At 34.7% G+C, this 25,005-nt stretch overlaps 3 protein-coding genes and 1 long non-coding RNA gene across 6 annotated transcripts; 3 read left to right on the plus strand and 1 right to left on the minus strand.

The window, feature by feature from the left end:
- Nucleotides 1–15: 15 nt before the first annotated feature.
- LOC117209454 lies at nucleotides 16–1,789 on the plus strand. The gene is made up of 3 exons (XR_004487920.1): nucleotides 16–412; nucleotides 487–985; nucleotides 1,343–1,789. It is a non-coding gene; the product is annotated as an uncharacterized LOC117209454 (long non-coding RNA).
- A 91-nt stretch (nucleotides 1,790–1,880) lies between these two features.
- LOC117209450 (protein argonaute-2) lies at nucleotides 1,881–7,697 on the minus strand. 3 transcript variants are annotated; one of them, XM_033451519.1, is made up of 16 exons: nucleotides 7,528–7,697; nucleotides 6,817–6,930; nucleotides 6,128–6,474; nucleotides 5,709–6,035; nucleotides 5,411–5,611; nucleotides 5,136–5,262; nucleotides 4,688–5,061; nucleotides 4,478–4,597; nucleotides 4,110–4,383; nucleotides 3,862–4,020; nucleotides 3,628–3,793; nucleotides 2,979–3,069; nucleotides 2,738–2,901; nucleotides 2,369–2,642; nucleotides 2,104–2,288; nucleotides 1,881–2,032 (listed from the first exon to the last, which is right to left on the minus strand). In XM_033451519.1, the coding sequence occupies exons 1-16, from the start codon at nucleotides 7,535–7,537 to the stop codon at nucleotides 1,942–1,944; spliced, it is 3,024 nt and encodes a 1,007-aa protein (XP_033307410.1). In that variant the 5' UTR covers nucleotides 7,538–7,697; the 3' UTR covers nucleotides 1,881–1,941. The 3 variants fall into 3 exon arrangements, with proteins under 3 accessions (XP_033307410.1, XP_033307409.1, XP_033307411.1); XM_033451518.1 differs by having other exon boundaries at nucleotides 6,817–6,975; XM_033451520.1 differs by lacking the exon at nucleotides 6,817–6,930.
- Nucleotides 7,698–8,416: 719 nt separating this feature from the next.
- LOC117209433 lies at nucleotides 8,417–13,703 on the plus strand. The gene is made up of 4 exons (XM_033451500.1): nucleotides 8,417–8,846; nucleotides 9,143–10,000; nucleotides 10,082–10,213; nucleotides 10,298–13,703. The coding sequence occupies exons 1-4, from the start codon at nucleotides 8,495–8,497 to the stop codon at nucleotides 11,572–11,574; spliced, it is 2,619 nt and encodes an 872-aa protein (XP_033307391.1). The 5' UTR covers nucleotides 8,417–8,494; the 3' UTR covers nucleotides 11,575–13,703.
- A 3,648-nt stretch (nucleotides 13,704–17,351) lies between these two features.
- On the plus strand, nucleotides 17,352–21,003 carry LOC117209435 (cryptochrome-1-like). The gene is made up of 10 exons (XM_033451502.1): nucleotides 17,352–17,883; nucleotides 17,945–18,196; nucleotides 18,422–18,606; nucleotides 18,722–18,951; nucleotides 19,069–19,236; nucleotides 19,319–19,459; nucleotides 19,674–19,825; nucleotides 19,976–20,178; nucleotides 20,271–20,297; nucleotides 20,471–21,003. The coding sequence occupies exons 1-10, from the start codon at nucleotides 17,672–17,674 to the stop codon at nucleotides 20,623–20,625; spliced, it is 1,725 nt and encodes a 574-aa protein (XP_033307393.1). The 5' UTR covers nucleotides 17,352–17,671; the 3' UTR covers nucleotides 20,626–21,003.
- The last annotated feature ends 4,002 nt before the right edge of the window (nucleotides 21,004–25,005 follow it).

Here is a 25,005-nt window from a genome sequence, read left to right on the forward strand (position 1 = left end):
CAATAGACGTTCTGGTCACGTGAAGCATCCGCGAGAACAGAGACCTACCTTAGACGGAGGCAAAATTATATACAGAAAAGGGAAGAGAATAGTGGAGGAAGCACCAGAAAGAGAAAAGGAGAGAAAAGAGAGAAAATATAAAGGATAGAGAATAAAGGGTGAACGAAAGAAAAGGTAACAAAACGAATAAAGCGAGATAAAGAGAAACAAGGTGAGAAACTGTGGAAGAATAAGATATGAACAAGAGCTAAGATTGATTAAAGTGGAACAAGAGCGGAGGAGTTCGCAAATAATTAACTCATTTGAAAATTTCAATTAATAAATTTTTATAGAAATGGAAGCTTGTTAAATTTATTTTATAAGATAACAATGAAATTTCATAAAATTTTTACACCGGTTTTAACCGATTTGTGTAAGTTATAAATTTTTGTCTCATGTGTGATAATTTTGAAAACTGTAGCTGTAATAACCGATCTCCAATTTTAGATCTCTCCCTACACTACGACTGCAATTTACCCTACGTGTTTTCAAAGCTTTATTCAGTCAACAAGTCCTATAAATGTAATATCTCTTATTATTCATATTTATGCCTCTGTTAATGACTAGTAATTGGATTTCTTACATGATATTATGAAAAGTACTGTTATATAATATATATATTGCTATATACATATTTATTTAATAGGATTTATATGTTCTGAAAGAACCAATTCTAATACTTAAACTTTGTCCTAAGCATATTGTTTACCTTATACATCTAAACAACATACGTGCATAATATTTTTAAATCCACAAAATTAATGATGATGATAAAGTGATACATTTCAATCGATTTCTACTATATCAACAGGAATAGAAATATGTACGATGACCTTTTGTAGCTATGTGCGTTTGTTTACTACTAGACTATAGGGTAACTATTTTCGATGCACCCTACTAATTGTTCTTCCATTTCAAACAATTGTGATTAATATCATAGAAAAGGGTAAACATATATTTTTTTTTGTTTCGAATATACTTTACTTAACATTTAATATATTTGATTATTTATTTGTATCTATTTTATAATTACTAGTAAATAAATGTGTAGTAATTTATACATGTGTTACTTTCGACCTGTATATTTTAATCCTTCTAAAGAAAAATTTATTATTATCTTTACTTTTTTACCAAAAGTAAAAGATAGATATAAAAGCTATCCGAAAAAGAAAACATACACATTCATATATAAAATACAAATGCATTATGTACAGAGTACAATATTACATATGCTAAAGTGAAATATTTAAATAAATTAAAATTAACATACCTTTCTAAAGACTACATATTCTATGTTCTACAGGGACAATAATCGTTATCTTCGAAATTTGTAAAATGCGAGACGAATGTTGAATCGCAATTTACCCAAACTCCATTACCAAGACTTAACGTATTATCAGAATGCAAAAATTGTAGAAAATCCATCGATAAAATTTCTTGCACTATTAAACGATATAAACAGATTCACACAAATATATAAATAAGTACAATATTTCTTTTTACGCTTTATTATGATTTATGACATGATTCATGACATGACTATCAAACCCATGATATCGGCACGATAGCATTATAGGTCATATTACAGGTATAGACATATTAGACATATCAGCATATTACATCTTTACATTCAAATAGAATTAATTATACGATGAATATATAATATTTTTATATTATAAGAATAATTATTTAATAATAAGGTAATAAATTTTATGTACGTAATTTATGTATTGTAAGTAATGAACAAAGCAACCGTGAAAGAAATAATTAACTGACATCTCATGTAGAACAGACGTTGCATGCGAAGATAAATTCTTAAATTAAAAATGCATTAACTGAAATAAGTCAAAATAATGTCTAACCATTTTTTTATCATATTTTATCATATGTTTTATATATATCTTATACAAAAAACATAGGTGAATTTTTGTTTATTTGTAAAGTCATTTTGCTTTTCTGCTCCTCTCCGAGCCTATCAATATTTAAGGGAACACTGCAAACACATATAAATAATTTTATAATAAATATATGAGACATTAATACATATGCATATACCGAACTTACTTGTGTATTAATGCTCTTGCTCTAAAAGCAGCTAAATGAGCATAGTATGTAGGTGCAGGATAACTAACAGATCGTGTACATCGTGCGAACATATGACAAAGATAATACGTAAGTTGCTCAATTTCATCTTCCTGCATATGATTTTCATTACATATGCACCTGTATTTCGTAGGTCTAGCAGTACCCTATAAGTGTTTTTTTTCTATTAATTATTAATGTAACTACTTTTAACGGCATATAATATAATGTAAGATATAGGACTTACTTGTATGCTAGCATGAGATACAAGATAAAAGTCTCCATAAATTGGATGTGTAATTTCTGTATCAACGACAGTGCCTGCTTGTACATTAAAGTTTCTATCATCGGAATTTCTTTTGTCAGTCGGAAAAAGACGTATGTGATGCCTTTTTTGAACTACAAAAAATGTGATCGCAATGTCACGGTCTTCACTTTTGTTTAAATGATTTATAGCTCTTTTTATTGCTTCCAATTCATAATGCATCACTTGTAAAAGTTGTCCATCGCTTACACCATCCCTATACACGCGTAAATAAGTATTTGTTAAGAATATTCTATATAATTGAATTTACCCATTAACCTTACATATCGCTTAATATTCTAATCCATTTACCGATAGAAGATTATTCTTCTAGGCTTATATCCTGTTTGCGCATAAAAGTACTTCAACTGAATTATCATAATTTCTTCCATGTCGCGTATCATTTCCTCTCTCGGCTGCTGAAGTCTTATTTCAATGTTATATTGGAAAGCATTAGGATCATGACTTGCTGCAATCTAAATTACGGTATTATATATATATACACATTTTTTTGCATGATTCGATAATTTGATAATGAAGAGAAGATTCTTACAGCTGCAATCGAAGGTATATTCGTCGCATCAGGGGATGGATGAGTCACATCGGCACCAACGATCATGCATGGTTCTCTTAAACAAGGTGGACTAAAGAAAATAATACTTTATGTACATAAAACGCAAATATATAGTAGTGCACAATATACATATAGTAGCTCACGAAACATTTATCACAAAAAGTTCTTATGAATATATAATGTTCATTCTACGGAACTTTTTGAAATTTCACTAACTCTATAATGAGATATTATTGTAATCATAATAGCATTGCAACCAATACGAAAATGTACCAGAAATTTATTGCAAACAGGAAAAATTAATATGCAGCATAAATAGTAGACAATTAGCGCTAAAGATGGTCTCATTATATATGTATTGTGATCTATTAATATAATGAATAATTGAATGTTCAAATACTGTGGTCATCTTTGTGAAGTGTATGCTTCAAATACATATTTTGTAACTCCTATATACATTTTCAGATCCGTATCAAATTTTAACAATATAATCGCTGTAGTCGTATCTCGTTATAGTACTAATGAAATTTCAAAATATTTTGTATAATATACATACAAAGTTTCTAGGAGTATCAAAATACTTTCGTGAGATATTGCATATTATAAAAAACATAAGAGATAATATTACCGATAAGAACGAGCAAAGGTGTGATTAACACCATTAAGCTTTGAATTAATTTTTAACAAAATATTTCCAACCGTTGAATCATTTAATTTCCTCATAGTTTGCTGTTTTATACATTGAGTTACAATACCTCCAAGTATTTTAAGTTCAGAAATTTGTTTCACAACACCTACAGTCAATAAAACATTTTATTAAAAATTTTCCTTTCGTATATGTATAAAATAATACCATACTTACTGTAAGCACTGTCCATATTCGGAAGTATTACTAGTACTAATTTTATATTTTGTTTCTTTTTTTGCTCAAAATAAGCAATAATGTTCGTAATATCATTTTCTAATCTTAATTTTGCGAATGGAGTTAGTGCCCTATTAATTGTCATGTTCAGAGATGAACCTAAAAAGTAATATAGCAACAAAATTTTATGTTACTATAAAAGAATATTTTAAATATTATGTTGGAAAATTTATTTTTAACGTACTAACCATCGCGTCGTAGTTTATCGTGCAAATTATGTAAATCAGAATCACGCACGTATCCGTCTAAACTTAATATAGTCCATGAATTTTCTGGCAAATCACATGGTTTTAAAAATTTTTCTGCTCTCCAGGCTCCCTTAAATACGTTAACTTGTCTGTCATTGTATTGTAACTTGGGAGCTTCAAGAACTCTTGCTGGCACTTTTTCAAATTCTCCATGTACAGAGAAATGAAATTCATTCAGTAAACTTGGTTGATGGTTCAAATCCATCTTAGCAAACTGTGAACATATTTATATTTTAGTTTACTTTGTTAATGATAACAAATTGATTTGACAGTTTTCAATTATAAAAATTATTTAAAAAGCCTCTTACACCACTCATAATTTTCTCTTTACGTATTTGGGTATTAGTTGCTGTTTCGCGAATCATTTTAGAAGTCTGAACATCGTCCAGCTTTTTCCGTATAGCTTGTCCAGCTATAATTGTACATAACTGTAAAATATGAATACAGGTATCGTTAATTATTATTTAGGTATAATAACTTTAATCATGTAAACATATTTCTTTTTCATTTATATTTACCTCGGCAGGTACGTGAATGTTGCTATTTTTAGATCCTACCCAAATACAAGGCAGTTCAGGGTATTTTATTCTATATCTTTTCGTTTGTAAAAAATATTGTTCAACCGTAGAAGTACTTCCATCTTTTAAAGTAAATCTGTTTTCTCTTGCACAATCGACTAATCCATTTATGACATAAACTCTTTTACTGCTAGGTTGATCTTGTAATTCATATTGTACTTTTAATCCCTTTAAAAATCTCGTTATTTTATCTCGATTATATTTTATGTCCCTTGGAGTTAGATGCTCCAGCACTGTACCAGTTCTAGGATTCTGACATAATTCTTTCATCAAATCAATAACTGACTGTTCTTTAGGAAATCCCTTATGTGCAACTATTCATAAAACATATTAAAATTTATATGCATAATTAGCAATAGGTAATAATATTATTATATTAATATATTACCATCTACATTCAAGTATGCTCTAGATCCAACTATAGCAGATTGGAATACACCAAACCATAAATTTAAACCATTCGTCAATGACACAACTCTACCCGGTTCCGGTGCTTGAAAAAGTGATCTACCGACCTATCAACATGTTAAGTAATGTATTAATAATATTAAATTTATCGTAACATACTATATATATTATATATCATTACCACATGCAATTAATATGATAGTATATAAATCAAATATTTGCATAAATAAAATTTGAATTATTTAAGAAAATTACCGTTACGTATTGCGATGCAGGTCCATGGCGCAAAATGATATCCAATGCCTGAATACATTGCTGTTTTGTGTCAGACTCAAATGCATCATACTTTAAATTTTGGATCCATGACAAATCAAGAAACGCAACCTTTTTTAAATATATCTTGAAAGTTCTTTCTTTTTGGAATTCATTATCAAAAAGAGTTATTGATTCTTCCTTCTATAATGTATACATACATATATATAACAAAAATATATAAGATACTAAGAAACTATGTATATGTATAATCATAAAAGCACATTATTTATTTACTTACACTTTGATCACCAAAGGGAAGATCATTTGCACTATATGCATTTTTTCTGCCATCAAATGCAGGATATCTCTTTGGACACTGTATTTTTCTAAATTCTTCGAAAACAGATCTTAAAAAACATTTTGGTTTGTCTGGTGTAATGACTACATCATAATGAATAACATTTGTTTCAAAATTTCTAGGAAAGATGAGTCTAAACATGTTTGTTTCTACTGTAATTTTTCTGCCCATAGTTCCTACACTAGTTTTTTGTGGCATCTGATTCCAGTACATTTCTTGCAAACTTTTTGGAAACACATGTTTATTCTTTGGAACTACAGCAGTTACCTAAATAGAAATATACAAAAGTAAAATACAAATTACCATTTAATATTTCTACATACAATTTCATTTTGACTTCAGTAAAGTATAAACAATACCTGCTGTGGCTGTTCTGAACCAGATGCCTGTGGTTGGACATCATGTGACTGTCTCCCTGGTGAGAAAGGTGTCTGCTTTTGTTGTTGTCGTTGACTTGACCCTTGCTGTGGTATACCACTTGGCCCTTGTTGTTGTTTAGCATTTGGCCCTTGCTGTTGTTTACCACTTGGCCCTTGCTGTGGTATACCACTTGGCCCTTGCTGTGGTATACCACTTGGCCCTTGTTGTTGTCTAGCATTTGGCCCTTGCTGTTGTCTACCACTTGGCCCTTGCTGTGGTATACCACTTGGCCCTTGTTCTATGTCAAGTGATCCAGATGTGGATGCTTGCTTTTTGCCCTTCTTTTCTGTGCGATATATATATATATATATATATACATTTATCTTTTGCCTTATAAGAGAACAGCCTCAAGCGTAAATCGCCAATTTGGATACATATCATAAATCTTTCATACCGTCCATTACTAGCTCTCATTTATAAGATCATTACGGTTGAAGTATTGATTTTGATTACTCAAAGAACTAATGCAATACAGCATATTATGCTCATGTAGAAGATCACAAACTGTTAAAATTTTTACGATTAAATTATTTTCTAAACTTAATAATTTCTGAGACGTTCAAAATTAGCGATTTTGCTTGGAAACATATTCTTATTACTGTAGCATGCAATATGTAATATGTAATACTATTTTGTAAATCATTTGTTTGTTGTTGTGAGTAATTTGTCCAATGTCGTGAAAAATGTGTTATGTATTGTGAATCATGTATCTGTTGCTTTGAGCTGGACATGTCAATGTCACCTATTAGGACAGGTGTTCGTTCGTTAGGACATTTGTTCGTTTTTCCTGTGTAACATATGTAAATATATTTGCTTTCTGTCTTAATATATTATTACTGTAATATATAGAATGCATGTAAAAGTTACATAAAAGCGGGCACGAGATAATTCCTCATGACAAAGTAAGAAGAACACATAAAACAACAAATATATTTATTCAAGGTTCAGCATATCAGAAAATTAAATTTGAAATCGAGCAATGTGTGACGTATATCGTTCGTATACAACTGCGCGACTTGAATAATCTGCAGCCATATAACATGACCACATTTATTACGGAATACTTTAACTAAAAAATCGTTATTTACATTTTTTACATAAGAAATTGTTGTTACACGATGTTCCTTGACCAGATTTTTATTTATAATGCCACATCAACTGTATACGTTACGGTTATGAAATGGATTTTCAAATTCGATATTCTCGAAAGCTAAGTTTCAAATGACCAAATCTTATCCTATTTCATTTTTATCTTTTTATGAAAGATTACTTTATGTCCGCTTGAACATGCGTAACTTTCGGACGCATCCAATAATATTATAATATTCGTGCAACTTACTCCGAGTCATTTTCACAACTTTCCCAGAAAACCTATTGATCTTTGTGTCTTTAATGAATACTTCAAACCCAAATTTTGTTTCACTTGCGTGAGATTATAAATTCACGTACTTCCTTACATACAACAAGCACGTTCCTGACCTTTGTTACTTTCTGTGTGAAATGGGGAAGACCTACGACATATTTTTTATCGATTATAAGGCTTACCAACTTGTTACCTATAAATGTTATAATTAAATACAAAAACAGGCAAAAGGAATAAAGTACAAAAAAAGATCTTTTCAATGGTATATAATTTATGTTAAACAGAGGACCTCAAAAAATTGTTTAAAATTGTTTAACAATTTTCTATGTTAATGCATGTAATGTATTAGTGAGAATGTACAATACGTTAAATGTTAGAGATTTTCATTAATTGTTGTATCTATTGGCATAAAGTGGTAAAATTCCCTAAGAAATCTGATTTATAAATCGTGAAACAATATAAATATCGTTCAAAATCTATACATTGATATCTTCTTTCACCTATATGATATTTTAAAGTAGATCAGTTTAAAGAATCAGAATACAATTTTTTTATTTTCTTAGTTAGTATTTAATTTTTCATTATTGAAATGGTATATTATATTAATCATTGTTTAACTGTTAAATAATAGAATTATAAATATTATTATTGTCGTGCATGTTTAGAAAATATGTATTGCAAAATTACAAAAATAATTAGAATACTGACAAAAATATATAGTAGAAAACTTGTTAGAAAAAGATATTAAAGACAGGTATATTTCCACAAAAATCAAAATAGGTTCTAATTTAAAAAAATTATATTTTGTATACTGAACTGGCAATTAATTATAAAAGATCTGCAATTTCGATTAGGCTGTTTGCAAGTGTTCCATTCAGTAAGAGAACCACGGTTCTCGAAATGATCATAGTGGTTGTTATGTTTCTTTAAAGAATATGGCAAGATGGCGACATATTTGAAGCGAACGTCAAAATTATTTGATATTTCTTTGACACGACCATCGGTGGATATTAGTCTACGAGATTTAATATGCCCAGTATGCCGCAGCATCCTGATTGAGCCAGTAACATTACCGTGCACACACAATCTTTGCTTAAAATGTTTGAAAGGTACTTTCGAACACAATAGTTTGAGTTGCCCTCTCTGTAGAATACGAGTCGGTTCTTGGCTACGTACAGCAACGAAGACCGAAACATTAGTTAATAACGGTCTTTGGGAATTAATTCGAACTAAATTTTCTAAAGAAGTTGAAAGCAAATATAGCGGTGACGACAGAAGTATCGATTTGGATGCTGGTAAGTTTCCTATAAGACAAGATAAACAAATGTAACATAACCTCTTTAGTTATATATTATCATAACATTAATATGTATAGAAATATACGCATGTATAAATACGTATGTATGATTGAAAGTATAAAATGAATCTTCTCAAAAATAAAAAAATACAATTTTGTAATAGTAGGAATTATTTTGTGCTACTTATCATTCCTATTTGTTGTTATTGAAAACAAAGTACGATTTAAATGTTATTTGAAATTATGTGATCGTTATATATAATAGATGTGTAATAAACTATTTTTCTCTTACAGACTATACTGGTGCTAAAAAAATACTTAGTGCAGCTGGAGAAATTCGGCAGGAATATGAAGTGCAACTTCAAATGGCAGAGGAAGAAATACGATGTCAAAGGAAAGCTGAGCAGATAGCCAGCGAGTCTTTAATTCGCAAAATTCAGGAAGAAGAACAGCAACAACAACTAGCTCAATTAACTCAAGATCAGTTACTTGCTAAATCTTTAGTAAAGAAACAGCTTGTGGGCAAACACAAAGAAGTTTCTAAATATAAGGACTCTCTTAATGTATCTAATAGTTGTTTTCATGCTTCAAGATTGAATGTTGCCACTATGACTGAAGTAAATTCATATAACGTAGAAGCGCAAAGTTCAAAGTATGAAAAACCGCCTCTTTTAGATTCTCAAGATAATCCTGGATTAAGAAGGTCAAATATTGCATTAATATCTAAAATCCGTGCAGAAAGATATGCGTCCAGTATAAAAAACAATGCAAACTTGCCTAGAACATGTAATGATCCTACAAGTAAATTTTGTTGTCAGAAACCAACTGTACATAATGCTATTTCAAGAACTTTAAAGCATCAAACAGTGTCTAAAATAATTGAACCTTGTATCTCAAAATGTTCCTTGGAACCTAGAACATCTACTTCGAAAATATATGGTACTCAGAGCAAAGAAGAGTTGCATGTACCAAATGATATTGTAAACAGTAAAAAGAAAAGTTTAAGTGTGGAAGTGTGTGTGTCTTCGGGAGACGATGACGAAAGAACGGGAAGTGCTGAAAGTGCTGGTAGTCATGATAGCATTAACCAAGAAATTCATCATTTTAAACCTATCAAGGCCATGCCAAGAACACCATTAAAAATGTCTACAGGTTGAATTTTATTTTTATTGTATACACTTACGTTCAAATTTCAACTCTTTTTTAAATAATTTGTATAATATTGCATTACAGATGGAAGACAAATAGATCCAAAATTAATTAGAGTTGTTCCTATACTTAAAAGAATATCTAACGTTGTACCTAAACCACCATCTCAGGCACATTTGAAACGAATTATTGGATGTTCCTGGAGTGCATTTCGAGGTAGGTTAATTTTACAATGCAATGCAGTTTTTACAGGATATAATGTCACACGAGTAGAAACAATCATACTTTTAAATATCGTAGGGAAAACTAAACAGAGCTCTAAGGAGAAAGATGTGTGTAAAGAAGAGATTGAACAGAAACCATCAACATCTTGTAATCAATCACAAACAAAATTTCAAACAGACGATAGTATCCATAAACTTGAATATATTTCAGAGGTATCATTTGATTCTAATAAGAATTATGCTAAGAATGTGAATAATATAATTAATGGCACTAAAATCAGTAAAAACTTAATATTAGAAGAGCATAGAGATATTAGAAAGGTACAAAAATCATGGAAATCTCATATTAGAAACGGCATGGTATGTAAATCTAAACGACAAAAATCTTTATGGATTAAACAAGATATTAAGGCTGCAACAAATATGAAATATATGAGTGATATCGAAATGAGAAATTTGAGTTCTCCATCTGAATCTATAAAGCTAAATTCACTTTACAATGAGAAGTCCGAAATACGAGGCGAGAATGAAATAACAATTGAAAATATTGCGGAAAGAATAAAGAAAAGAAAAATAAACACGGATAAAAAGAATTCCAATAGAGTATCCTCGTCAGGTTTAGAAACAATCATGAAAAGAGACACAAGAAAGAGACTATGTAGGAAAGAGGAGATTGAATATAAGATGACAGATGATGTTCCTGTTACAGTACAGAACAGAAGTAGAACTAAGTTTACTAGAGCTACTTTATCGAAATCGAAACAGCGAAGGGCATGCCCAGAAAAACAGTCTAGTACAGAAAATTCTGAAAAAGGAGATCCTTCTATAAGATTAAATTGCCAGAATAACAATTCTGGCTTAAAAAGAACAACTCGAAAGATACGACACACGAACAGTTCCATAAATAGTGGCACAAATATAACATATGAGCATATGGACAATATGGACACTTGTAATTTGTCTGAATCTTGTGTCGAGATGCAAACATGTATATCAGAGAATAATAATACTACTGAAACAAGTATAATTGTAGAGAAAAATGTTCTTTCGGATGAAGAAATTATCAAAGAGCAGGAACGAATGGAAAGATTAGTTATTCAAGAAAAGGAAGATTTTGAATTGGCCCAGAGATTGCAGGCAAAGTTCGACGAGATGGAAGGAATAGCTGCTCGAACCAGAAGATCTAGGAGGGCGATTGAGAGTGAAACGATTGAGTTAGACTTATATAAAATCGATGCCGGGAGAAATGTACAAAAAGCAATGAATTCGCATACTGCCAAATCATCGATTATCAACCACACTGTAAACACTGAGGCTAAGAAACGTGGTAGACCTCCGAAGCGTATAAAATAATCTATCAACATGGATCATTATGTCGGCAAATCGCGAACCTTCCACATGGATGTTCCTATAAAGTATAAAAGAAAGGTTTGAATGACACATTGTACAATAATTTATCTATCTTAATCGAATTATTTGCGTGGCTTGATGTGCGTACCTGGATATATTATTATGACCGTAAAAAGAGACAAAAAGTCACAATGCGTTCAGGAAAATGTTTAATGAACGTATATGATCGTGTTTTGTAACATATTTTATTTACATTTGATGTTAAAAATGGAAAAGTACTGTATTAAATCGCAAAGCGATAAGGTATTTTGAAAAACAACTAATCCTAAAGAAACAAAAGCAAAGCTTTTTCTCAAGCATTTTTATTCTTTGTTGTCTTCAAATTATATAATAATTAATAGGAGACACAATTCGACTGACGCATAAAAAATGGGATTCTTGAGATTAAAATTATAGCTTTAAAAAGAGTTACTACGTATAAAAACAATACACACAAAATACGTAGTGGTACTATTATACAGTTAAGTATTCATTTTATAAAAATGAAGGTAATCATTAAAACTTAGTATCACATTTATATCTGAAATAGTATTATCTTCTTTTATATAAAAACAAGAGAATATAGAGCTCTAGTTTTCTGCTAAATGCAATTATAGGCCAAGCAAAATTAAGATCTTGTTTCTCTCCTGTTTTATAGAGCATTTTTTTGTGTCTTATCATTTACCACAGCAACGTTGATTAATGTCCTTTAATCTAACGAATTTCACTGAATTAACAATGGTAAAACGTCGCACTTAACGATTGGTAGCAAATTATATAAGCGTAATATTATTATTATTATTAATCTTATAGAAATTTGTAGCATTTTCGGTTTCTAACCGAACTTCGTAAGTTAGACAAATTGTTTTTTCACACAGTGATTTGACCGGGAAATCTTTCTGTGGAAAGAAATTTGATTTTGTACGCTTCGTAATCGTATTGCTAATGTCATATTGTTATATGCAATATTTTGGAATATTTGTAATTGTTGCACGTATCAACAGTTTTCTGTCTCTCTTCCGATCATTTTCTTTTCATTTCCACACAGTTTTTCCTTTTTCGTTTTTTTTTCTTTCTTTCTTATCTTTACCGTACTCTAAAGTATTAAATCTTCGACGAAGTAATGACTAATTTGATCGAAATGTGTATCTTTTTAACTTCATACGCGGTACACAGAACAAAATATTGCAGACATAAATTATGTTTCGACCAGAAGACTTCAAACATATGATTTACTAATTGTTATTTACGTCATGCGTTTATAGTTGTACACGAATTAATAGCATCGACAGAGTACAAGTTATTTCTGATGAACGATGAACGACGGGGATTTGAGGGAATGTGAACGGAGTGGGGGCGGCAGTGGAAGAAGTAAAATAGGGAGAAAGTGGAAAGAATTTTTGCGAACGCATAAGTATGATATCGAGGTGCTTCAACGCTAGTTGCATAGCAGCGTTGTAACATGTTGTTACACAATAATAGAGTAATATGCGTCAGACATCTCGTTAGATTTATTTCTTACTCCGTCAATAGTGATAGTCTTTCAATTCACGTAGATACATACATGCATTCATACAATACATAAATCATATATGTATATATATGATTAGTAGATATAATTAAATATCGTATACACTAGTGTACGATTTCGAAGGAAGTAAATTAATCAAGATTAATACATTATAGCTTCAAATACAACTTATCGCGCAAATGTACTAAAAGTGCGTATTGATGAAGATTCAAAGGGATTAAACTAACTAAACTATAAGATTTACGAATGTATAAAGAAAATATTTACATATAGATTAATTACATGATATCGTCGAACAATATGTATCAGTAAATAAGGAATGGCGAGATATGTATAATCCAGATTTGAAAACAGAAAAACGAATACAAGAATAATGTAACAACGGTGAATAACATGGATTTTTGAAAAGTCATTTTTATATACATTGCACGACTTGCAGATAGAAATAATGTATCGAAAGTAATGGGAAGGAATCAATCATCGAGTACCTTGTTGTACTATTGTTCTTCCTGATACCTTTTATGTATCAATACAAATAAACAGATGTAATTATTCTACGAAACATTTCTCTTTATACGTATACTTGTACTTGTCTGAATAGTCAAGTTTCTTGAATAGATTTGTATCAACCAATAAAATTATCAATACTGTAAAATCACAATTAAGTTAAACGCGCCGGTCGATATTAAAATTTACAGTTAAACGAATTAAAGAGTATATTTGTTTATGGAATCCAGCGTGTGATCGATGTATCAACGCCGAGTCAGCTGCATCGCGTTACATCACTGGTGTATATCTATAGTGTAATATGTACTGAAAAAAATGGTAATGCGTATGCGCGTGACAATTCGGTCAAGGGTATCTTAGAGGTAAATATCCTAACCTACGAGATTTATATAATGAGCTTTCATGAGATTTCTATGGGCTAGCAAGAAAAATTGATGAATTCTTTTACAATAGTTTTTGTAAAGTAGAGATCATTTTGTAAATGCGTTTACAGACCAGAGTAAGAATTTTTGATTAGGTTTGATATTAAAGTCTATGAAATTTTCGCATGAAATCAGTCGATAATAGTCAATACAGAGTGGAGTAAAAAAGAACAATTGCAGCATCTCCCAGTAATCCTTGCATCGGTTGTATGAAATAACAAAATAATAAGACGATCCACTTTCTCCGCGAAAAGTGTTAATTAAGTGCAACGATATCGACTGATTAAATGGAAAAAAAAACGGTATCTACCTATTCAGAGCATGACAGAACGAACGATGAGCAGAATGTACGAATGCTAAAATAAAAGAAGAAAAGAAACAGTAAGAGGAAAGGAAAAAGGAAATGATAAGCGGTATATACATACATAGAAGAGGCGTATAGAACCACGGCGGGTGCAACGTGACCGATGAACCACGTGATCGAGTTGGCCAATTGCAAGGTACGCGGGGACGCTGTCACGTTGCATTCGGCGTGGCTCCGCGTCCCCTTGCTCTTACAGCATATCTCTCCTTCTCTATGTCTACTGGACAAGTTGTACGTTGTACGTTGGCATATGCGAGCAACTGTTTCTTGTGCGCGTTTCGCATCCATGTTCGTTCGTTCGTTCGTTGCAAATTACTTTTACGTCCGTTCTCCCGGAAAGCTGGAAAAATTCCATTATCCGAAACAAGTATCGAATTTCACCGGTCGCAACAATCGCCGCCGATCTTACCAATGAGTTACTATTATCTTTGCATGATCATTCAATCATCTAAACGCGTGGAATGTTAAACCGAATGTGTATGCTGTTTTTTCTAGTTCTGATAAGTTTGTCCAGTGCGTCGTTTAACTAACGTTCAACGATATCGCGAATTCGGATACATTAAAATGTCCGCGCATCCACACGATTGTAAGTGTTCGTTCGTAAATGCACGTTAGACGTTTTGCTTCCCAATGTATTTCACCTTCGCTCCCTTGCTAATTCCGGTTATCACAACGCAATCTTCTGTTGCTAGTAGTGACATTCTTAACCAACTATCTTTATCTTGTATCATCTTAAAGTTTTATAGCGTGTCTTTCCTGCTTTTCATCGATCATCTAACGATTTCTTGTCGATTGACACAATATTCATTCTATAATTGGATGATCGATATTTACAAGTAAACATTAATCGCGGATAAGCACATGCAGCTTTTGTGTTATCCAATCGATCTTTGCTGCAACGATTTATCAAATTGTTGTACTTGTTTATTTGCATTTGTCTCACTTTTGTTTTATGGATATACGTAACACATACAGCCATTATCATTAAATGAAACAGTGCATATTGAGAAGCAAGTATCGTTATGCCGCGTCCTTTTTTATCGACAGAACCCCGACTTCACGACTATGTGCAGAGATTTATAATATTTGCGTCACATTTTTCAAGCCATTAAAAGAGAGCGATTATAGCAATAGCATATAGGGAAAAATATAAATTGCAAAATATTATCGAAATTATTTAGCGTCTAAATGAATTTTACTTAATTAATTAAATTTAAACGATTTTAATTGTACAAGGATTTTATAAAGGGATCTTATAAAAAGACTTTAGAAAATTAAACATTATTCTTAGAAGAATTATAACTTTGGATTTAAGAGAGTAATTTTGAAGTCAGAAAGCTCGATCGCCTCGTAGATATACCATTCGATATTGCTGATGCTGTTGGTTCTTATCGCAGTAGATCAAGTTGAAGACCTATCGTTGAAGATGTGTGCTGTGACAATTTGCACGTTGAACGAAGGATGCCGGTAATCAATCGATCACCGAAATCAATTTCAAGGAGAATAGACAGTGGCTGCGAAAGAGGCTAAGCTCCGTCCACGAAACTTCACGTTCCGAGAAACAGGTATTACAATCATATAATTATATAATACTCGTCTATATTCGGGCATGACGGGGAGTGCTAGTTACGTGAATCGACCTGGAATTAATTCACAGAAAGAAAAACCTAATACTACAATACATATATAATTTGTCATACGTCGTATCGTTGATAGACTTTATTTCATTATTTTTATTCATATTTACTTCTAATGTTTTTACGGATTTGTTTATAAATAGAAATAACTAATAGAGGGATATAATACTTCTGTGATTTCGACTGTTCGGGTTCTGATCGATCGTTCCAATCGTAATCGATAAAAGTTGCGGTAGCTAGCCACAGTGCGATAAATTTTCAATTTGTATCTTGATACCTGTCGCCATTCATCGAAATAACACGTAACTCGTTAGTGTTTGCGTACGCGTTAATCGTCACTCTTCTTTTCTGGTACGAAGGTTTAAGAAGACGATTGACACGGGTGAACGGAACTTAACAGACGGTATTTACGTTCGCGCAGACATTTCTAAATGTTACGAGTGTGACATAATAACACGGCAACGATAAACCGAACGCCTGTTACTATCGATTCCCCTCCCTGCGTACTACAGTAGAGTCGACCGTGATACGTCATACGTCAGTTAGCGCGTAACGTGCACCACAGTAGAAATGTCGGAAATGTGTCAGACGTAGAAATTAGGCGATGCATGATATACCGATGCACGGGTTCGTTGATTCACTGCTCTCTCTTTCTTTTTCATTGTTCTTTGGGGGTGTCCGATGCGAAGCTCGTATCGGACTAAATCGGAATGATCGAGACCTACTGCTGCAAGAGTGTTTTATAAGATTATAATGCAAAGTAAAAAAAATTTCCAGACAATATACCCCGATATCGCCTACCGTGCTTTCTTCCTCTACCTTCTCTCCTGGGATAGCTCTGTAATAGCTACTTCTAGCTACTACTAAATGATCGAATGATGCCGAAAGACAAATAAGATTAAAAGACGCTAGAGACGTAGCAAAAAAACAAAAGAAAGGACCAATTGGAGAAGATAAGGAAAAGTCAAACCTATAGAAACTACGAAGAGAATAGATAGTGGCGCGCGATATAAATCGATCACGTTTGAGCGGCAGGAATTCTTCCTTTCCATAGACGGTAGAAAATCTCGATCGAGAGAATAGTAAATCGATCGATCTTGTTCTCGACTTTGATGACGTAAAAACGAGGCGGAATCGATTTGTCAGGACGATGATACTCGAAGACTGAAGATACTGTTCCATCGAGGTGGTTAACTTAAAAATTTACAAAGAAGTGCATCCTTCGGATTATCTCTCTCCTAGGAGAGGAACGACGGAAAAAGGAAAACATAGGGAGGGAAAAGGAACGAAGGGAGGGCAAGAAAATTAAAAAAAGATGTTAAAGAATGTTGCGTCTGTGTTCGTATGCGTATATGTATGTGCGTGTGCCCGCGCCCGCATCTGTATGTACGCGCGAGTGTGTGTGTACTCTGTGTCTGTGAAACAGTGACAAGAACAAGCAGGGACAGATACGAAGAGCAGAGAGAGAGAGCTGTTTAGTTGTTTAAAAATGTGCTGCTTGTTTAATAGAACACCGCTGTTATTACCGAAAATTTGAAAAGATCGAGCGGAGAAAAGACGAATTTGAAGAAAATCGACCGACCTAGCAGGAGGAGGGAAAATGACGGGTAGTCGTAGTAGCGAAATAAATCCGGATGTGACGGTGCGTGGCGAGGGTGGAAAGCATACGGTTCATTGGTTTCGCAAAGGTCTCAGGCTTCACGATAATCCTTCGCTGAGGGAAGGTCTTACCGGAGCCACTACGTTTCGTTGCGTGTTCGTTTTGGATCCATGGTTCGCCGGAAGTACCAACGTTGGCATCAATAAGTGGAGGTGAGTACACGAGTTAACGTTTAACAAATACAGTTCGCTTTACAATTCGGTTTTTCCACAGGTTCTTGCTACAGTGTTTGGAAGATCTCGACTGCTCCTTGCGAAAATTGAACTCCAGACTATTCGTGATAAGAGGTCAGCCGGCGGACGCTCTGCCGAAATTGTTCAAGGAATGGGGTACCACGAATTTGACCTTCGAGGAAGATCCAGAGCCATTCGGACGCGTGCGAGACCACAACATCTCGGCACTCTGCAAGGAGCTTGGTATCTCGGTGGTCCAAAAGGTCTCGCATACTCTTTACAAGTTGGACGAGTGAGTGGAAATACTATCATTCGATCGACCTTCCATTCTTAAATTCGCTTCTCTTCCCTAGCCGGTTATTGGTCGTCGATAGACGTCACGAGCTATCCACTAGTCCTTCCAGTGGTGTAATGTTTTTTCTGTTCCGATAATATTTATAAATTTCCTGGTAATATTCTTTCCCCGTGTATGTGACGATGTCAGCGAGCATCGACGATCGTGTCTTTCGCGTTTCAGGATCATCGAGAGGAACGGAGGGAAGCCACCGTTGACTTATCATCAATTTCAAAATGTGGTTGCCAGTATGGATCCTCCAGAACCATCGGTGCCGACTGTCACTTCTGCTTGCATAGGTTCGGCCTACACCCCTCTGAAAGAGGACCACGATGATCATTACGGTGTTCCAACGCTCGAAGAACTTGGTAAATTTACGCGTTCGTTTATCGCGTATTTATTTCGAGTGATTATTTCGGCTATGTAGAGGGAACTGGATCGAGAGTTTTGTTGTAAGGAGTTAGTTATCCTAATGATTAACAGGCTTCGACACGGAGGGTCTTCTTCCGCCTGTATGGGTTGGAGGCGAAAGCGAGGCTCTGGCACGGTTGGAGCGTCATCTAGAAAGGAAGGCCTGGGTGGCTAGTTTCGGCAGACCGAAAATGACCCCGCAATCATTGTTGCCCAGTCAAACCGGTCTTTCGCCTTATTTACGATTCGGATGCTTGAGTACCCGGCTATTTTATTATCAGCTCACTGACCTCTATAAGAAGGTAAGGTAACATTATCTATTTAATCGACGTGGATCGCAACTGCTGCGATTGTAAATTATAAATTAGTCACAATCATCGACATTCGATTGAAAGATTATACGTATCAATGTTTTATAGATAAAGAAAGCCGTACCACCGCTTTCGTTGCACGGGCAACTTTTATGGCGTGAATTTTTTTACTGCGCTGCTACGAAGAACCCAAATTTCGATCGGATGCAGGGTAATCCAATTTGCGTGCAAATCCCTTGGGACAAGAATGTCGAAGCACTTGCCAAGTGGGCAAACGTGAGTGAATTCGTTTATAGACAAATCGTCCGTTATTTCTTGAGTTTTCATAAAAAAATCGTAAAAGACGTTTGTCGGACAGGGCCAAACGGGATTTCCCTGGATCGATGCGATCATGACACAACTAAGAGAAGAAGGTTGGATACATCACTTGGCTAGACACGCGGTCGCCTGTTTCTTAACCAGAGGCGACCTTTGGATCTCCTGGGAAGAAGGAATGAAGGTAAAATGCCACTTGTTGTACATTGACATTTCGACTAGCATTCTAGAGGATTGACTGTAGCATACTTTGCTGTCTCGCGATATCATAAAACTACTTAAGTCCGTTTCGTTCGACGTTTGTCCCATTAGTTTCATCTCTGTCGATCGTCTTTCTTGCCATATTGGTTGCCAGTTCGTTCAGCGAGATACAAAGTTAATCGAAATTTTTGTCAAAGGTGTTCGACGAGTTGTTGCTAGATGCTGATTGGTCGGTGAACGCGGGAATGTGGATGTGGTTATCGTGCAGTTCTTTCTTCCAACAATTCTTCCACTGCTATTGCCCGGTGAGATTCGGCAGAAAAGCTGATCCGAATGGCGATTACATTAGGTAACTTTAGATCGCTTCTAAACGACGTTTCTTCGGCATTAGAGTTTCGATTGTGATTTTGACTTTCGACATCTCGCAATCTATACTATACACGATACCGGATGACTTCGTCTCGTGATTTGTTTTCTTTTGTATTCTATTTTGATACAGGCGATACTTGCCGATCTTGAAAAATTTTCCCACGAGATATATTCATGAACCGTGGAACGCACCACTTAGCGTGCAACGTGCAGCCAAATGTATTATTGGCAAAGACTATTCATTACCGATGGTGAATCACAGCAAGAGCTCCAGGATCAACATCGAGAGAATGAAGCAAGTCTATCAGCAATTAAACAAATATCGTGGAAACGGTGTGTTCTCGACTCGCTCTTTAGCAGAATCTTAAACGTTTGACATTTAAAGTGCGAAAATATTACTTCTATTTTTTTTTTTATCGTTGCAGGCGCCTCCCTTAAAGGAGAAACAGTTGGTAAGTCATTTATACCATTCATTTTCACCTTCTTTATCGTTCAATTTACTCAGAAGTATGAACTCTTAAGGTATAAACTAAGGTATATCTCTTGAAACGAAAGTATATTCTACATATCACCCTCCTTATGTATACACAACAAATATGGTAACAAATAGTTTTTTTTCGACAAGGTTTATTGAATGCACTACCACCTCCATCGGTAAAAGAGAACGAGGAAGAGAAGAAGAAGACGAAGCAATCTCCGCCTCCCCCGGAGAATCAATCCAAGATGGAAGCTCTTGCCAAGACAACGCAACATCAGCAACAGCACCATCAACATCAATAACGACGACTACACTGACGTCGTCGAAGCAATTAGGCGATAATCCGAAGAAACGAAATTTTGATTATTTCCTATTTCTACTTAATTCACACTTATTTATTTGCCGTCATTACGTCGATGCTGGAATCATCTTAATTGTAATTCATCGTAACGCGTATAATCGTTAATAGTTTGAAAAAGTTATTTGCAGCGAAAGCAAAGCCATCCATCGTGTCCGTTCAAATGTTCGTTTGTATTTAGAAGTATGTTTCGAAACAAGAAACGTAAAACTTGAACGTTATGGCAAGAAAAATGACGATGAGACGAATTTTATAATTCCAATCGTTGTACATAATACATCCATTATACGTCGTAAATAAAAATTTTTCATGCAAACTTGTTTGATAATAATTGCTTCTGATTGTGCATTCAGCTATACCGATCCCTGCCACTCTTTTTTTCTATACATTAAACTAAAACCATCGTATACATTAGCCACAATTTATCGTACAAAAGAACGATATCCTACTTACCGCGTCATAAAGTTTCATCGTTACTTACTAGGCGGGAAAAGGTGATAAAGGAAATTAAAAGAAAGTAAAAAATGAAACAAACGATATGTCGACCGGTAATACGATCAAATGGGGAGAATTCGTTAAAAAAATATGCACAAGCGTTACTCTGAACACCAACAATTTACTCGTTTCGAACATTTATCCCTCAAGGTATGTTCTTTGATAGGGACAAGTGTTGAGAAAGGAGTTTAGTATTGCCGAGCCTGAACCTCGACGAGACGAAGACTCGACGAGGTATCTAATTGACGTATTTCTTGTTTTCGATCGAATCGCAGACCGATTCGTCTAGAAAGTAGAGAATCGCGTTTCTTACCTAATAATCCTTAACACGGAACAACGTATCGTTCTCTTTTTCGCTTATAACTTTCGTCGTTGCTAAAGACGTTTACATCGATGCAATGCGCGCGTATGTGTATTTGTACTCACGCCGATCGTTCGCACGGCATCGTGCCAGGAATAATTTACATTAGTGGGATCATTTTTTTATTTTTTCATGTCAACAAATGATATATTTTTAGTGCCTATAGTACTTATAGTTTTACAGTACATTTCTCGTTAGATTTAAACAATTACAAATGAACATTCTTCAACACTCAAAGACGGAACTCTAATGTTTCTCTTTTGCAAAGTTCCTTTCTCTCTGCTGCTCGCACGCCCATACATACGCATATGCATACCACGCGCACGATCTTCTCTCACTTGCATTCGTATTTACCTCATCTTCCTCTCTTTTCTTTCTTTTGTTCCTTCGTTCGTGCGTTCGCTCTTAAATTACAGATTTATTCATCTTATAGGGCTGTTAGTTCTTCGTGTTGCGCATTTCTTGTGTATTTTATAAATGCTTATATGTCTCGTAGTATATTCCCCGTGCAGCACAAGAATCAGAAACTTGCAAATTTCTATGACCACGTTAATAAGTCTCCAAAATGCGTAGCGTTACCAGGATCGGCTATTATCGGGTTAACGCGTACTTTTCCTATATATATAATATATATATAGTGTATATATAGTATATATATAGTATATATATAGTATACTATATATATATATATATATATACCGTAAGTATCGTAAGATACGTTTCTTAACGCCAGTTTTTTCTTTCCTGTGATCTACAAAGCAGCGATTTGGCTGCTTACTCTGTTTCCTATTGACATTCGATCAGAATTAAAAACGTAGCTTCGCGTTTGAAAGTCGAATTCTGGAAGTTTGAGCAACCGACGAACAAGCAGTGATTTGTTGCGAGAATTGCTAGGTAGTAAACGAAGAGATCGAAGAAAGAAAGAAAAGGCGATAAAGATTACGAAAGGAAGCTTCGTGATCTCGTTTCGCTCATGGACTAAGACGGCAGCTTTAATTTTCCCGTTACCTGTGCGCTTTGTACTTGTATTTTCGATGCAACTTCCTTTCTATTTATTTCTCATACACGCACGCACACTCACCCGCACGTACATCTCAAGATCGTGCGTTATAGCCAAGGAAGAGCTATACACCAAAGTGAAAGTCCTTCCTAGATAAAGATTTGTCTTCGTTTCACGAAAGCAATAAAAATCTGCACGATTTTCTCACTGGTATAAAGCAACGCTGCGCTAGCAAACGTAAACGAACGTCGAGGTTTCGCCGACAACGTTCTTTCTACGTCGAGAGAACAAACTTTAAGAGAGTTAGTCGATAAATCAGAGGTTAGAGATATCGCTTTGATCGTATCGCCGAATTCGATGAGTCGACGATCTTTGAGCTGTTATCGTGCGAGGAAAATGGCGTCGATACATTTTAACATTTCGTCGTAAAATAATCGGAGAAAAGAAGATCGAGTTTTAGGAAACATTCCATTAGACTTGACGGAAGAAAGTTGATCGAATCTCGATTTTTGTGCTCGTCTTGGAATGGTACAGTCCAACGTGGCACGTGTTTGCCTGCACGAATGTATAGTGTGTAGGTCACGTGTACGGGGAAGCTATTACCAGTAGTAGACTCTAGAAACTAGATCAAATCAATAACCTAATTAGTTAACGGATAATTGATCGCATTTCAATAGTCGCTGTTTCGTGGGGCAAATATTTGAAAAAGGACGTTGCGATTCGATATCTTGAGATCTCGGGGTAAATTATCGCGTAGGCTGACGAATGGGCTCGAAACAACCATATTTTTGATAATTAAATCGTATCGCATACGTGGTATACGTGTACGTGTACGTGTACTTGCACGTGATTTTCATCGTACGTAGGTGGCCGCACAACGATCGCGAATACCGAAAATAGGCAAATATACTCAAAGATGCTTGTTACTCGGTTTGCGCCGAGTCGTCGTTTCAGAGGTTATGTCGACTATCGCGATTTCGTAGATTCGTTTTATTTCCGCGACGCATTTTGAAGAAACACACGCTAGATCGAATATACATGCACAAGTCCATGCATGCACGGCCATTTGCGCCCGCAATTTGTCTAATTCTTTCTATTTCTTCCTCCACTTCGAGAATACATTCGATTCTTATCCGTCGTTGAATTTCACGTTGCTTCCTTTTCCCCTTCGCCAAATTCTTTTCTTTTCCCACTTGTTCATTTACACACACGCTCTCAAACGTACTTTCTCACACACACGTTTATCTCACATTTTCATTCTTCTTCACTTTTGTATGTTAGTCACTCTTTCGTTCGTTTAACTCGGCTTGATTCGCGTACAACGTAAGTACGCGTTATTGAAGTAGACTTCGATAATTATTTTCGGAATTAAATGTAATCCACTTTTCGGTACAATTAGTGCGGTTAACTAATCTATACTATTAACTATGTTCACAATGATCGCTACAATTACTCATAGTTCATAGTATAAATGTCGACAGCTTACGATACGTACGCTACGCTAACATCGGATTTAAAGTGGTAGTTTTGAGTGCGACACGCTATCGGAAATCTCATTTTCCTCCATCGAACATGTCGTCCGTTCGACGATTCTCTCCTCTGGTATCGTGGCCGATACGCGCATCCACGATCGGCGCGCGTCCTGTTTTCCTCTCTTTCCTTCGCTTCGTTTCATTTCATTTCGTTTCGTTTCATTTTGTTGTTTTCGTAAGGCAAGAGCAGAAAACAAAGTCAAAGAGAAAGACAAAGAATTTCGCGAGTACCGATACTCGTATAATAAAAGCGACGCGTTCTTCTCACCGTTTCCTCGTTTTCCTTTTCTCTTTCCGTGTTCGCCCTTCCTTTTCCATTTTCCTCCTTCCTCTCCCTCTCTTTTTTTTTTCTTTCTTTTTTTATCACCGATCTCCTCTGTTTTCCATCTCGCTTCCCGCCCTTTCGTATTCTCTATCTTCGTATGCGACAAGCGACGTTTAATAATCCTACATAAAACTATGCGTTAATACGCCTATTTAATTGCGGGCACGAGGGGTTAAGTATATATTTACGTTACGCGCTTAAATACAACTGCTAATTAGTTTTACAATACGTTCAACATTTTTGTCCTCCTGATTTCTCTAAGTACCGTTATCTTTTTCTTTTTTTTTTTGGTTAACAACAACAGACTTACTTAACTCTAATTATGTTTCTGGTTTGTTACTTTCTAAGGCCTTGTTTCTAGCACAAATCCTGCTGTCGCTAAGGCAGTGGCTCTTTTAACTTTCTCTCTCTCTCCCTCTCTCTCTCTCTCTCTCTCTCTCTCACACATATTTTTCGTTCGCTCTTGCATGCACGCATTCACACTTGTATACGCACGTACTTGATTTTTTATATAATTCGTTCGTTTCGCAATAAATTGTGACAGACTTCCGGTCGATCGAAGGTCGCGCAAACGATCGAGTTCTTTTCAAAGAAATGCCAGGCTAAACGAC

This window comes from Bombus bifarius, unplaced genomic scaffold (genome assembly GCF_011952205.1).
Source record: "Bombus bifarius isolate JDL3187 unplaced genomic scaffold, Bbif_JDL3187 scf7180000008176, whole genome shotgun sequence".
NCBI classification, from domain to species: Eukaryota; Metazoa; Arthropoda; class Insecta; order Hymenoptera; family Apidae; genus Bombus; species Bombus bifarius.